Below are 16,078 nucleotides of genomic sequence, written 5' to 3'. Positions count from 1 at the left end.
GCATTTTGGTCCTCCAAGCACAGCCTGACACCCTGGTGCACTCCTGGAGGAGATGCTGCAAAGGTCCGTTTCACTCTGGGGTGCAAGAAGCAAAGCAGCAAGTGATGGAGGGGGAAAGACGTGTCGCCAAGGGAAGGGAACCACATCGGGGCTGCAGCTTTGGTATCCTCACGCTCCCTCCGCAGCCCTGGCCAGCACCGGGCAGGAGCTGTGCGTGTGCAGCAGAGGAGCTGTGCACAAGGAACCATGATCAACGGAGCTGGATCATCCTGGTCTCCACAGGTGCTGCATATGGTTGTGAGGGGAAAGCTGTGGACGCCGAAACAGGGACCTGGCTCCTGGCTGCATGGAGCAAAGGGCTGCCAGCACACCTCGACATGGAGCAGGGCAGGACCCAGGTGAAAGGGTGCCAAAATCCCACTAGCACCCACCCCACTCTGTCCTTCCCCAGCCCCTCACCGTTCCCCTGCTGCTCCCTCCCACCCCCCCCTCCAAAATCCCCTCTTGGCTGCCCCGAACCTGACACCCGTAATTACCCCTGAGATCACAGGGACCTGCTGAAAGACTGAGCGTGAGCCAGGCTGGAGGGGGGGGGGACATGAAAAGCAGCCGCAGCCCCTGCCCACAGCCAGGCCCCCCCACCGCACCAGCAGCCCCCCGGCACCGGGGACACCTGGGGAAGGCGGCTGCCGGGAGAGGGGAGCGGGAACCTGCTCGGTGACCGGCCAGCATCCCCAGGGTCTGCTCCTGCCCTGCAGGGAAGCCCCTCTCAGAGGGGAGGAGGATGTACTGTCCCGCTCCCCCTGCACCCCTCACCCACAGGCTCTGAAAATGGAGGAGGGTGGGAAAAATGAGCAAAGCCCCCATTTGGGTGTAGAAGAAATAGCAGCAGCGACCCCGCCAAGTCTTCGAGTAAAGGAAGACACTGCAGCCCCGGGCGGGACAGAGCGAGGAGGCAGATGCATGGATTTCATCTGTGAGGAGCAAGGAAATGTCCCAGAGCTGTTTGATCTTATTGTATGGAGGGAAGCGGGAGTGGGCGTCCAGCCTTGCTGGAACCAAACAAAGATTATAAATACCTCCCGCCATCAACAGCTCCTCGCTGACCTGACCCATCAGGGCCCCGGTTGCTGGCTGATTCCCAAGGGGAGAAATGAACCTTGGTTTCCATCCAGCCCTCGAACACAGCAATGGATAGGAGCACAGTGCACAGGAGATGGCTCTGGCCACAAAGCTGGGGGAGGAATTGTTCCTGTGGGATGATGTGCATGGGGGGAGCCTCTCCCACCGGCTGCACACACGGCTGTGCACAGCGGGAACGTCCCTTGTTGGCTTAATTCAGTCTCTACCGCCGCTAGTGTAAGTTAAAAAATATATATTAAAAAAGCCCTGTGATGTGGCAGCTGGGCATGAAGTGATGCCTGAGCCCAGCGGACAGCCTTGGAGAGGTATCCCCATGTCCCTTAGGGCACTGGGATGGATCTGGGTGTACACCTTTTCCCACTTCAATCCTTGGGTTCAAACAAGTGGCACATGTGCTACCAAGAGTGCCACCTGGCATCGGGGTGCTTTGGGACTTGCAGGGAGCCAAGCCCCAGCGCTGCCTCTCAAGTGGCACCTGAGAGTCCTGGGGACCCTGGCACAGTGGCTGTCCCCATCAGGGAGGGCAGCTTTACACTGCATTTTGGGGAAGTTGGTGGTAGGGGACAAATTTAGTCTTAGACAAATTCAGCCGCCACAGAAACACGTGATTCCCCAGCACTGCGCTGGCAGGGGTGGGATGAAAAGACTTCCCAAAACTCACGTGGGTTCCCATAAGCCCTGTGCCTGGCCAGGGAGCAGTGCTGCACTGCGACCACCGGCACCCGATGGTCGTGAAGCCGTGGTGGCCATGGGATGGGGGAGCTTCAGCCTTGGCTTTGCCTTGGCACAGGGAGCTGCCTGTCACCCCTCAGCCTGCGCAAGGAGGGCCTGACCTCCACGAGGACTCATCTCTCCACCGCATCCACCCCCACCCCGGGTCCCGCAGGCACTTCTAAGGGTTGATGAGAAGCCAGAGAGTTGTCAGGTACAAAAGCAGTCCTCGGGCCGGTGAGGCTGCAAATCAAACACGCTGCGCTCGGAAAAGCCCAGCGGAGCTGCTCCGGCAGAAAAGCTGCTGTGCAGTGCATGAACCCGGCCACGGCTCCCCCGGGGCAGCTTCGTCAGCACCTCTCCCCCGTCAAGCATACTTGAAGCTCCCTGCCTGTCACTGGGATCAAAGGCAGGGGCCAGGGCAGGAGGCAGGGGTGTCAGCTGGGCCACTTGTGAAGCTGATTGCAGGAGCCAAGACCTCCAACTTGAACCCACGTTTTTTTTTTCCCCCTCCGGGTATCCTCACAAGCTTCTAACATCTCTGCTCCAGTATCACAGCTGCGTCTCGTTTCATCTCCAGTGAGGGAAAGAGGCAGCGCCGGAGCCAGATGCGCCCCAGGAAGGCTGGAAAAGCAGCCCCCCTCCACAGGAAAGCCGGGACCCAGCCCCTGTGCCACTGGCAGCTGGGGAGCACCGGGTGCCGGGAGTGAAACCCAGCCCCACTTCCCAGCCACAGACCTCCCAGCACCAGCTGGGATAGGGCACGTTCCCACGGTGCCCAGCACTATTTCAGCAGGGTCAGGGCTGTGGCTGTCCTCCCGCGGCTCTTGGGTTGGTCTGAGCATCACCGCGGCACGGGATTTTTTCCTGAGCAGACAGGGATGTTGTTGGTCATTTTGAGCAGGGAAAATCCACTCAAGCAGTGCCACCATGGCACTCGGGGAACTGCGGGGGGTGAGACAACTGTGCCGAAAAGAAAAAACTCAATGTTAAGTGGTTTAAAAAAAACCCAACAAACATAAGCCACCCTAAAACAAGTTTCTGGGCTCTCTGGAGCTCCACTGATCACCTTATTGCACTGGGGACTGTCCCCAAAACAGAGGGAGGATGCTCTGCGGGGGGGACTAGGGCTGCCAGGTGGACACAGGCATTGGGAGAGGGAAGCTTTGCCAAAGCCAGCTTGGCATCCCCTGGCTTTCCCCCCACGCACACACACGGCTTGTCAGGGACCTCCCACACCTGGATCCCTGGAGGTCCCCAGTAAAGTGCTCGGGCAGCACCGCAGGGAGCCCTTTGGAGGGGCAGAGAGAGACCACATAGCCCCAGGTGACCCGGCCTCAACTCAGCAGGGTTTTTCTCCAGGCCAGGCCCACCAGCAAGCCCTTGGGGACAAGTGTCCCACACACCATCTACAGAGGGAGGAGCGCCACCTCCTGACGTTGGGTGTCCTCTTGTCCCCAGGATGGAAAAGGATTAAAAACTGCTTTTGTGGGGTTCCCCCCAGTACAGTGTTTTATCAGTCAGCAACCATTGCTTCAAGAGTAAACAAACCCAAGACTGGCACTGGGTCCCAAGCCAAAGCAGTTCCTCCTGCTAGATGCGTGCCAAGCATGTTCAACAAGGACAGCATTTCTTCAGGACTGCTTCCTTCTACTTAGGTGCCAATGTGATTGAAAATTCCCTCCACCACCATTGCCACTTCAGATACATTCACGAGCTCCTCAGCCCGCACTGGAGCCCTCACCACAAGGTTTGATTTGGTAAAATGAGGTGCTTTTACAAATTTCTATCAAGGTGGCACATAGCTCATCATGGATGTTCATCCCCAACCATTTATCCCAATAATCCCAGTTCCCCCAACACACCTAACTGATTTGAAGCAGCAGTAGCAGACAGGGCTGGCTTAGACCTGGGCACTTGCTAGCCAGCTAGCACCTACATGGTTTAAAATGTCCGCCTCAGACCCAAGCAAAAAATATCACCTAAGGCTCCCTAAAGGGCAGGAAAACCTCTGTCTTGAGAGCTGCTGCTTTGAGACTTGTGAAAAAATAAAATTAGTGGGTGAGACCTCTCTTGTTACACTTGGCTGAAATCAGGCAGCAGGTTCATGTGTTAAATGAGGCTGACAGCCAGCTTATGCAGTCATCGAGTCTGGTTTCTAGGGAAACAAGGTAAATGTTTTTCCTCCTTCTTGCCACCTTTTAACTCTTAAAAGGTTCTTACACATCACCCCAGGAAACACTCTCTATATCCACCTTTCCCCCATTTCAATTAGAGCAAACAGCATCAAATCCAGTGCATCTCAGAGCAGCACCGCACACCAGTGTGTAGATCTGGAGCGTTATTGCCTCAATCACCACCACATCTCCAATTATGGTCAGCAAAGGATCCACCGGCGCAGTTATCTAAATTTACACCAGCCTCGGTCAGGCCATGGCCCCAAGTGCCAGTGATCTCACTGTTGCAGCTGGAGGCAGACAAGCGCTCGGGGCCACTGCTGCCTTTATTGGTATAAGGCCTCAGCTCCCGTAACCGCAGCGCTTTGGTGGGGACGGGTGTTATACACGGAGACAGTCCTGCGCATAGGCGCTACATCTTGTCTGCCCTTCACCATGGGACATGGCTGGGAACACCGGCCAAACCGTCTCCCCAGGAGCCGATGGAGTATTTTGAGCCACACAGTAACGCAACACCAGCAGCAGTCGCAGCTCTGCCGCCTCCACCTCCTCCTCGCAGGGGGGTGGGATGCAGAAGTCATTCACCCTCCTCCCCTCCCCAGCAGGCCTGTTACCTATCTCCAGGCAGAGCCCTTCAGCAGGGGTGGGAAACAGATTCAGGAACAGCGAGCTGCTGTGAGGTTGGGATTTGCCTCTTGCTGCTCTCAAGAAGAGCAACAAGCCGCACTTGCAGTGTGCAGGTTACATCTGTCACAAGGAAACTGGAGGGTTTCCATAGCAACAGCCAGCATCAGCCACCTACCTGAAATTTAGTGATGTTTCAACAATCTGAACTAGTTTCATTAATTTCAAAACCAGTCTGAATCAAAGGCTCTCTAGCCATCTGGCAGATTAACATGTGGAATAACATCGGTAACTGCAAACACATTTAGGGCTCTCACTGCTTTACTCTTTCACACAAGCAGGTAGGAGAGCCTTGCTCTGCCCCAACATCTTTACTCTCCAAAAACAGCAATGGCAGCTTCTTCGTTGCAGGAACCCCACTCCAAGTTGGATGCTCACTTGCTTCTTGGGCTGGGTTGGTACCACACATAGGGCCTGCAGCAAGAGTACCAGACTTGACACAGCTATGTATAAACCAAGAGACCAAGTTAATTTCTTTAAAATATTTATTTTTTGGTCTGAGAGCACACAGGCCACAGAACACAAGAGCATTCCACATATTAAGCTGTCTCCTCTTTTGCAATTCGATCTTTCTTGAGTGGTCCCTGAAAAAAAAAAAAAAAAAGAAACTATGTTAACAGCAGTCTGCACCAAAGACCACATTCACATCCTAATTGCAATGCTGCAATTTCTTCTCCCCTTGCTGCAAAGAAATTAAGGCAAAAGAAGTCCTCAGTACTGCAGCCTGCTGAAAATACCAAGCCCCATCTCCCCACAGCTACAGGTTTTGGGGGAAAGCCGAACTCTGCACAGCCATACTGCACCAAATCCATGACTCCAAATGTAACACAGGAGAAATGCTGGTGCCACCTTGTGGGGAAGCTTCCGTGCAGCCCCCAAGCAGCCAGACAGCACTCTGACCAGGCGAGGGCCTGGCACCGAAGACTCCCAACCCGCTTTCTCCAGCAAGTGACAAATTTCCACCCCCGGTCCACTGCAAGCACCATCCAGAGCTGCTCTCAGGAGAAATGCAGAGCCACTCCCCGCAGGTGTCAGATACTATTCAGTGCTTATTCCACGCCTCATCACTGACTTGGTCCCAAACACAGCAACATCCCTCAGGCACCAAGCGCTGTCCCAGGGGAAGCAAGACCCCAGCCCCTTCTGTGGTTATAACCAAGCTAGCAGGATGAACCATCTCGACTAAAGCTACACTTAGTTTCACAAAAATTTTAGCCCGGTGGCAGTCCAAAGGTCAAGCTGCCAACTGCCATTAGCTGAAAGACAGTAGATATACAACACAAAGCTGTCAGCTTCAGAAAGCATCCTTACCATGAAAGCCTTCTTCTCTTCGGCTGTCTGGAAGCGGCCATGACCGAATTTGGAGGTTGTGTCAATGAACTTCAAGTCAATCTTCTCCAGGGCCCGGCGCTTAGTCTGCACAAGCAGGGACTACAAGACAGATGCCAGGTGAGCATGCAGCAGCACCCTTTCAGCCTGCTAGTTCTTATCACCTCCATGGCGAACACATCCCCAGTCACTCTGACCTCATACACTTCAACTGCTATTATGTGCAAGGAGCACTTGCCAATAAGCCAATACGCAGCTTCAGCCTTCACGGCTGAAGACTGGTCAGCTCACACCAGCAGGCGAGCCCAAGCCTGCCTGCCAGTGTCCTTACAGCCCACGGGAATTCTCAACCCAGAAGCAGGCCCTTCACTACAAACAGCCCAGGACTGATTTAACTGGAGAAATGACCTCATACTACTCCCAAGGTCATTAATATGAAGTGGGTTTGTGTGCACGGGGCTTTTCTTTCTAGCTGGCTATGTGCAGCCCCACAGCAGCAACCTGTACCAGAGGCAGTGCAGTGAATTTAAGCTGTTCCGGCCTATTTGACAGCAGGTTGCACTACTCACCTTGCGCAGGGTTAGGACCCTCTTCTTGGTCCCCACAACACAGCCTTTCAGCATGATGAAGTCATTAGTCACCTCACCGTAGTGGACAAAGCCTCCCTGAGCAAAGACAGAACAGTTAGTGCTCTGGATAGAGCAGGACCAGTGATCACATCTGCCTACAGCTTTATGTTCTCACACCACTTCTGGGGCTGGGCCATTCCCACATTCATTGAAATCCCGTTTCCTTTTGCTGGTCAAGTCTCTTGATACAACAATCTACTTGTTGCTGTAGGATTTTTGCCAAGAACAGCAGCAACAAGAAGAGGCTGGCAAAACAGCAAAAGCTGCTTTCCTTGCTAAGTTATTCCTTATTTACAAGCATAATTTCTAGGTTTGTAACATCTCTCTCTACTATTGCCACATATCAAATGTAATTAGCACATTACACAAGTCAATACTGAGAATGACTAAGCACCACCACCTCCCACAGCAGCTGAGTTTTATCTCAAGAGCTTTTCATTCAATCATTTTGCAACTTATACCAGGCCCATTTGCCTCAAGATTGCAGCTCACAAGCAGACTCTCTCCAGAGCGCTGCAATAACTCACCAGAGGGTTAATGCTCTTGTCAGACAGGTCATAATCAGTTGATGCATTGTTTTTGATCAGCTTTCCATCCTTGATTTGGTAACCCTGGCCGATCTTGTAGATCTAAAAATGTCAAGAATTTCTATTTAGCAAAAGGTAGGAGAAAGAGCCTGTCATCAGCCAGAAGGCAGAGTTTTCTACATAGAGGTGGAAAACAATGTCTGTTGCACTTTGAAAACACACGGCCATACACACAAGAATTCTATGGTTATCCAACACAATGGACTATGGCTACTGCCCCGAGATGACATTCAAACAAACAGTGAAGTGTCCAAAGGCAAAACTTTCCACTCTATTCACTGTCATGCAGTGACCTTGGCCAGCTCCCATTTCCTCCCAGCAGTTCAGAGACACAAACCTTCTTGTTGATTTCAGTCCGGTGGTGATAGCCCTTCTGACCAGCCCGGGCCACAGAGAAAGCCACACGAGCAGGGTGCCATGCACCGATGCAGGCCACTTTGCGCAGACCCCTGTGAGTCTTGCGGGGCAGTTTTTTGGTGTGCCAACGGCTGGTAACACCTGAAACAAGAAACAAAACAGTGTTGCTAACTATTGTCAAGCTGAGATGTCACCAAATTGTTTAACCAGAGTTTAAGCCACCTTAAAAGCTGCTGTCCCCAGGCAACAAAAGAAAAAGGGAAGCCCAAACCCAGCATCCCAGGAATTAACCACATTTCCTGGTGAAGCACCCTGCCCCTGGACCATCCACGCTCCCTCCCTGGTTGTCCCTGGGCTGTGTTCTCAGAAGGAAGGCAGCATGGAATGACTCCTCACGGATGTCAGGCGCTGTGCCCAGCGCTTATTCCATGGTCTCATCATTGAACCATGACAGCAGTATGAATTTACCTTCTCAGCTCTTAGCCCACACACTTGTGAAGCCTCAAGGCTCAGGGCTAGGATTTCATTAAGCTCTGTATCCCAGTCACTGAGGAGAACTTCCATGTATTTACCTTTATATCCCTTGCCCTTGGTGACTCCAATGACATCTATCATCTCATCCTGGCCAAAGACAGTTGACACAGGCACCTGCTGTTCCAGCTTCTCCCGGGCCCAATCCACTTTCTCAGCAACAGTGCCACCGTTCACCTGGATCTCCATCAGATGAGACTTCTTCTGTCTCAGGGGAAGCAAACGCATCTAGAAAACAGGAAGGATGAAATTTAGCTCCCACTCTTCAAGATGGATCTTAATATTAACTAGCCCAGTATCCTTCTAGTCCTGGCCTAATCTGTTCGCTAACTAAACATATCTAAGATATACAACTTCCACATACAGAAATAAGAGTCCTACAGTAAGGGGAAAGGCTGTGGTATGGCTTTAATAAGTCACAGTACGTGGAAGTTATATGCCAGCCACAGAATTAACAAGTGCTGCTAACCCCACAGCCACTAGCTGAACTCCATCCAGGAAGGGCAGGTGATTAACAAGGGGCAGTGGTTTTAACCTGAAAGAGGGTAGATTTAGGTTGGACATAAGAAAGTCCCTTCCAACCCAAACCATTCTGTGATGCTTCGGTAAAGCCTGCCACACTGAAGGACACTTTGGGTAGGGTCACATTTACAGTTACTTCTACTATATTTAGCACAGATACAAGTATCAGTATTCAACAGCAGCTGCAACACTGCCTTTGCTGTCTAGTATGAAAATTAATTCTAGTGAAATTACCGATGTCATAACTAGATATCTTACTGCGCTTACAGCCAACTCATTTGATTGCATTTCCCAAGAAAGTCTGGCAGAGCACTGATGGCTAAGGGAGACACCATCACACCACTCAGCAGTACACCACCTTCAGCTGAGCAACAGAAGCCACCAAAAGCCTCTGAGTGTTTCAAGTCCTTATAGAATATAGCCTGAAGCGATGCTGACCACACAAACCCCAAAGTTAAGTGTTCAGCCTGTTAATTAAGAGAGCCCAAGTCTACATGGTATCAGCACAGGACTGAGTCCAAGAAGTTCCCGCATCCTGTAAGCACATGCTTTGTACAGAATGAAGAGTACTAGTTATTTGTATCACACTTAACAGTAGGCATCAGGCTGCAGGGGAAGGCAGAAAACTCCCTACAGAGATGGATCAAGCTTTCTGCTTGATGTCTTAGTTGTTTCCACTGCACACTTGAGTCCCATAGACACTTACCTGAGTGTGAGCCATGACTCTAATAACCTGGCAGTATTTCTTCATGCTATTGAAATCTTTCTCCAACTGCTTTTTGCCTTCCTCATCTTGCCATTTCTTGCAGTATTTGGTGAAGGCCTTCTTCTTGGACTTGTGCCTTCAGGAGCAGAGTAGAGACAAGGTTTGGCTAAGCCCTTCATCAATCCCCCTGGGAAATGGGGATGAGCGGAAGGAGCTGCCACCTCAGCTGATTTCGGCTCATTGCCAGCTTCTAAGGACTCTTTTCCACTGACAAGCGGAGCCTGGAGCTCATCAGACAGTGGCAAAGTTGCCAGAGCTGAGCGGAGCTGCCATGAATTCCAAAGCACATTAACATTCACAGTACAGAAGACAAAAGACTGTAAAGAGATGTCGAACAATAACAGAAAAAAACATATCTTTAAAGCAATTGTCAGATGACTGCTGTCTGCTTCAGAACACCATAATCTCCCCTCTCACAAGCCTGAGCTATGCCTGACAGTAAGGTCATTACTGTAACACCCTTGAGATTGTTATTGCTCTACTCTGACGTCTTCTCAGCCTGCAAAGTTCATAAACAGGCTGTAAGCTCTAGACACACTGGAGCCACACTTGGGCAAATGTGCATACTTCGAATCACAACAGTGCCTGGAACAGTAATCAGAAGTAACACTTGTCTTCCCCTTTCCTGAGAAAACAGGGCTACAGTCAGGACTCGACACTCAACAACAAGCGCCAGAGGCGATTTCCTTATGTCCGCCCGTCGAAGTATCATCACGTGTAGCCTTTTAAGGAGATCTCAGGCAAAAACAGTCACCCCCACACCAAGAAGGGCGCCAGCTAACATTATGTTGTCACCTTCCCAGAGCCATTCCTACAGCCTATCCCATTTTTAGGCCAGTTTATCAAGGCCAAACACTATTTGTTGAAAAGTCTCTTCAAAAAGCTGTACTAGCATAATCTGCAACCCAGCAGAAAAAATAAACCATGGCATGAGAATAAGGCAACAAGCAAAAGTCCTGCTCTTACCAGTTCTTGTAGAAGCGACGCTTACACTCATCACTGATGTGCTCAGCAAAGATGGTCTTGAAGCTGCGGAGACCACGAGGAGTCTGCACGTAGCCCACGATGCCCACAATGACCATGGGAGGAGTCTCCACTATAGTGACTGCCTCAACCACCTCCTTCTTGTTCACCTCTGGACGAAACAGAGATACAGCACAACGATTAACATCACTATTGGCTCAAACATCACTGTTCTTCCTCACTCACAAATCCTTCACATGAAAGGTTAAATGACTCAAATTCTTTTCACAAAGGCAAAGATGATGCACGGAAACAGGGCCAACTGTAAGCGACAATTTAATGCCTTACAAAAGTTTGAGGCTGGCTCAGTAGGAAGCACAGACAAAGCCTTCTAGGCAAAAATGGATGGTAGTGAATAACAGAACTACATTCAAGACTTGACAATCAGCAAAAAGCCACCCAAAGGCAATTTACTTATGCCTGCCCATCAAGAAGAGGTCACCATAAGAAGCATGTTACAATACAGCTAAACCAAACCATCAGGCTCCAATGCAAGTCACTGCACATCTCAGAAACAGGACCATTAACAAGACAGCCACCACTAGACATGAAGTCTTGCTGCTGGGATATCGCTCCCATCAAAGTGGGAGGAGTTTGGGTGTTTATATCCCGCCTACTCAAGGGCTCTGAACAGGGTGAAGTCAAGATTCAAGAAATCCAGAGCTACTAACAAACAGGTCATCTCCCACCATTCAAAAAGAAAACTACCTTCTGTAATAAGAGGAACATTAATACGTACTGGATCCAGGTCTGTCAACTTCACGGACGATGTGGGTCATGCCAGCTTTGTACCCCAAGAAGGCAGTGAGATGAACAGGCTTGCTGGGGTCATCTTTGGGAAAGCTCTTCACCTTGCCCCTGTGCCTGCTACTGCGTTTGCGGGGCAGGAAGCCCAGAGAGCCATGCCTCGGAGCTGAGAACTTGCGGTGAGACTAGAGAGAGAAAATAAGCATTTAGTATTTGCTATAGAGATTCACTTATACCCATTGACCAAGACCAGTTCTCTTCTTGCCTTGAAACATGAATACTATGTATATACAAGATATTTTGCATTCTAGAAATTCTACTCAGTATCAGCTGTTTGGCTTCTGAATTCCATTATGTTACAAGAATGTAATCCTCACGCCCAACCAGGTCCTTCCTAGATTTCCTCAACATCCTCCCCTTTCAAGCTTATTTTAAGACATCACCAAGTCCTACTCTATTTAGGGAACCACGCAAGCTGTAGCTTGGCCACAGCATGCCACAAGAATTTCAATGCACCCCAGAAGCCTAGAAAATGGAAAAGCACAGGTAACAATTTCCATTTTAAAACCTGTAGTAAACCAGTATTTCAACATCCACCTTTGAGACAGTCACTTTGAGTGCAAGTGCAGGGTTTTTTTCTAAGCTGTTCTCCTCAACCACCAGGCCTGCAGCCTCCCTCTGCAACCTGAGAGCCAAGGCTGGGTTCTACCCAGAGAACTCTCTCAGCCCAACAAAGAATTACCCACCCAATCTCGCATCCAAATTTAAGAAAAATATTGTACAGCTAAATGTGGAACTAACAACCGACAGTTAAGAAATATGTCTTTTAAAAAACGCTCGACACAAATTGCCTTAACCAGACAAAGTTTACCAGCCCCAAAAAGGGCTTGTTATTAGGATTACAAATCTTGTAGCAGGGCCCAGAACTAAATTTTGACACCTACAAGAAATTGAAGGCTGCCAGCACAATACCTTCTCATACGAATAACATAATCAAACACGAAATCTGATCCTACAGATGAAAGGCGACAAACAACATTATTAGCCTGACCGCCCCGTATGCTCTCACCCTCCACCATGGCCTCACTGCCCTAGCAGGAGCAAACAAAGCCACGTCGTGCTCTGACCGCGCTCCTGGCCTTCAAACGCTCTGTGACCCGACTGCCCGATCACGCAGGCATTACTGCCGGCAGCTCTCTAGAAAAGACACCTCTCCTAAAGAAAGGGACAGCAAACCCCGCCGCGGGCAAAGCGCCCCTCTGGCGGCGCCTCCGGCCGCCCGCGCCACCGAGACCCCGAGCACCAAGCAGGCCCGGCCGGCGTCCCCAAGGTAAAGCCTCGCCCGCCCACGGCGGCTGTCGCGGCCGATCCCCGAAATAAGCCCCACGCCGCCTTCCTGCAGGGCCCCAGCACGGCGGGAGCGAGGCCGGACGGCCGCCGGAGGCGGGATGGCACCGATACCCGAGGGATGGCGCGGCCGGGCCCGGGCGGCGCCACCGCCAGCAGCACCCACCATCTTGTCCCCGCGCCGGGCCGGAAGGGCCGAAAACCGCCGCGCGCGCGGATTTTATAGGCGCTCCGCCCCCGGTGACGTATCGCGCAGATGCGTGCCGCGCGCCGCTCTCGCGAGAGCTCCGTGGAGCAGCGCGCGTGGCGCTACGGGTGGGGAGCGGGGCCAGAAGGGTGTGTGGACGGCCGTCCGCGGGGGCTGCCCTGGGCCACGGAACTAAAACTCCACCAAGTCACATTACGCAAAGCCATGACGTCCTGGTGTCATCGCTTAGATATACGTAACGTCAGAAAGCGTGTCTCACTGCAGTCCTCCTCCTTGAATAGGGTAGATGTTTCCTTTCTGCAAAAATAACGTGCTTGTTCCAAGCAGCTGCCTCGGCTGAGCAATGATGCGCAGTAAAAACATTGCGGGTGCTAACATCATGCCGCGAAAGGGGAACTGAAAATCAGAGTTTCTGTGGAACCTGCCTGGAGGCGCTGTCATTCACGCCATTACTTCTCCCGCTCATGGCACACGGGTACGCGCCGCCGGGACCAGACGTGTCGCCAGGAGGTGATGGCCAGCTCGGCACACCCTGGTGTAGCCAAAAATACAGGCCTGTAACAAAGGCCTAGTTATATGTGACAAGAAACTATTCATTATTACTTTAGGTAGAAGGCTAACGATTCTTAGAATGAGCACCTGCTATGCATCATGATGAAAAGGAGGAGCTACAAAACACTTCAAGGTCCTTATGTATGTACTTTTCAGAAAGGGAGGACATTAATTGCCTCCAGGAGCATCCTTATCTTCCTAAGGCACATAGCAAACAATTACCAACACCGAAGTATTGAGAAACTGGGGGAAAGGTAATTTGGGCCAGGGTCCACACGACCACCGACCCATAAGCCCCCTACCCAAATTATCCCACCTACTCCAAAGATAAGAGGCAGAGAAAGGAACTAAGCATGTGTTCTAGTTTGCATACTAGGCAAAGAAATATGAACCAATTATTGTAACAGGGAGTGTACCACTTTGTAATTTTTTGTGTATAAATATGACAAGAGAACCAGCGGTAGGGGCGCCTGATTAGAGGAACTATCCTCCTGACACCCAGCGCTGCAATAAAAGGAAATGACTGCTTCTTAATGCTAAATTGGTGTTGTTTTCTTTTATTGCCGAATTTCAGTGACACCAGGAACTCGCCCGCATGGGAGCCGGCACCGGGGCGTCTCTTTGGGGTAGGGGCAAAGCAGAGCCGAGGTGAAACCTGAACAGGGAGGGAGCTGGAGGACAGGAGATAAATTATTCACTCTCCTTCCATCGACGCTGGGAAATCGGATAGGGCCCAGCTGAAGAAGCTCCCTCGGACTTTGCTGGATCGGGAACTTTGTGAGCACCTCGCGGGACAGCTGATGTGACACACAGCTCCGGCTGAAACGTCCCCTGAAGCGGCTCCAGTCCTCGGCCAGAAATCACGCACCTCCTGGCTGAGGAGGGGGAAGGAGGACCACCCCAAAGGATCTGGAGTGGACCCACACGTGAGAGGCGGGAGGGGGTAACAGGGCCAGGCAGAGCTGCCCACTTGGGCTGGGCTGGTTAGAGACCAGAGGAGGAGGTATCAAGAAAGTCTCTCAGGACCACCATGGGTTCGCGTAGGGACAGGCGCCCTCCTGGCCTCGCAAGCTGCACACCCACTTTTTCACGTTGCTGGAGACACAGGACGCACACCCAGCGGCTGGGAGAGCCGAGGGCTTCATCCAGCCCACACTCCAGCAGCCGAAGGCCGGTCCCTTTGGAGGAATCATTCCTGGCTGCTCGGTCAAAATGTTGGGGCGTCACGTTGGCTCTGGGTCAGCCTGGGAGCCTCAGCTGAGGTAAGTAACCCAGCTGAACCCAGGCTTCGGACAACTGGCACGGCATTAGGCATCCACGTGGCTGGTAAACCTAAGAGCCCAGGCAGCTCAGCTGATGGCCACATCCTGCTACCTACAGCCCCTCTCTGGGGTGAGGATGCAGGACACGAGCAAACTGAGGAAGCCAACAAAGCCTCTGGATGGTTGAGATGGTGTTAGATATATTCACGATGTTATCTGTGCAAAACACCCGAACTGCTGAATAATAGGATCCACTCCCACCACATCCAGAGGATGAATAAATTGGGAATAAGAACATAAATTTGCATTATTATAAAGAACATGGGTCTTAATCCACCACTGCCTGTGGTATGAAAGGGGATGAAACCCAAGCCTGTGAAGATGGCAGTACCCAGAGCTGGGATGGCTGGAGCTGCCCACACACCAGGCACCTGGTGTTTGCCCTCAGGATCTCCCTGGGGCTTACAGGAAGGTTGTATTTGACAAAACACCCAGACTGGAGACCCCCAACACTGCATGGAGATCAGTGCTCCCCAGGGGTAGCTCCTGCCCTGCCTCCTCCCTCCTTCCCTGCCACGGACCGTGGCACCATGTGGAACCCACTGGAATTCCCACCGCAGGCATGCTGACCTGTAACACACGATATACGTGCTGCACATTATGGTTATATCAAGTTACTGCAAACGTTAATTAAACAGTTTGAGCAAACACTACCTATAGACCCAAATCCTGCTGCCAGCTGCACAGGTGTAAGAGACCTAAGCCATTCAGTGCTGGGAGGCTGGTTACCCAGCTGGTGTGAAATAATTAAGGAGGGCATATCCAAGCATGTTAAACATGCTTAATCAACTCCCAGAGACCTTCCACCTCCCCTCCCCAACTCTGATCGCTGCAGGTTAAGTAAAACCCAAGGCTGAAGGTTTTGCTGGAGGGACTCTGCATGCAAACCTGTGTGAAAAAGCCACTACAGACCAAGAGGTCCTTCGTTTGGAGGACACTTCCTTGTCTGCCCCAACCTGGCAGACAGCAGGAAGGGAACCAGTACAAACCGGAGGGTCCAGCCATGCTGGCACTGCAGCTTATCTTCCCAAAACAGAGGTGCCCCATCCCTGGAAACATTAAAGATCAGGTTGGGCATGGCTCTGAGCAACCTGATCTAGCTGAAGATGTCCCTGCTCATTGGGGGGGGGGGGGTGTTGGACTAGATGACCTTTAAATGTCCCTTCCAACCCAAACCATTCTATAATTCTATGGCTGGATGTGATGGGGGAGAGTCCCCATCCCCTCCCTCCAACTTGCCCCTCAGAAGGTGCCCCACAAAGGACAAGGGGCGGTTGCTCACGTCTTAGGGCGCTACTCCTAATGGGAGACCAAGGGTGAGCTGTAAATGCTCTTTTATCTCCCCCATACATTTGCCTCTTGCTCCTGCACTGAGCTCTCGAGTCGCAGAGCCGATTCGTAGACTCTGCCAAGAAGATAAATTTGGACTCGGGCGGAATGAAA

The 16,078-nt window shown here is 51.5% G+C and overlaps 1 protein-coding gene and 1 non-coding gene across 3 annotated transcripts; both read right to left on the bottom strand.

The window, feature by feature from the left end:
* Positions 1-5,185: 5,185 nt before the first annotated feature.
* RPL3 (ribosomal protein L3) lies at positions 5,186-12,784 on the bottom strand. Of its 2 annotated transcripts, none has more exons than XM_054845921.1 (10): positions 12,720-12,784; positions 11,199-11,391; positions 10,403-10,571; positions 9,377-9,512; positions 8,190-8,376; positions 7,598-7,758; positions 7,201-7,302; positions 6,614-6,709; positions 6,027-6,146; positions 5,186-5,299 (listed from the first exon to the last, which is right to left on the bottom strand). In XM_054845921.1, the coding sequence occupies exons 1-10, from the start codon at positions 12,720-12,722 to the stop codon at positions 5,255-5,257; spliced, it is 1,212 nt and encodes a 403-aa protein (XP_054701896.1). In that variant the 5' UTR covers positions 12,723-12,784; the 3' UTR covers positions 5,186-5,254. The 2 variants fall into 2 exon arrangements, with proteins under 2 accessions (XP_054701896.1, XP_054701905.1); XM_054845930.1 differs by having other exon boundaries at positions 12,668-12,741.
* On the bottom strand, positions 7,974-8,065 carry LOC129201995 (small nucleolar RNA U83B). The gene has a single exon (XR_008575575.1). It is a non-coding gene; the product is annotated as a small nucleolar RNA U83B (small nucleolar RNA).
* Positions 12,785-16,078: the final 3,294 nt, after the last annotated feature.

Source organism: Grus americana, chromosome 1, assembly GCF_028858705.1.
Source record: "Grus americana isolate bGruAme1 chromosome 1, bGruAme1.mat, whole genome shotgun sequence".
NCBI classification, from domain to species: domain Eukaryota; kingdom Metazoa; phylum Chordata; class Aves; order Gruiformes; family Gruidae; genus Grus; species Grus americana.
This window is presented reverse-complemented; position numbering and strand designations above follow the sequence as displayed.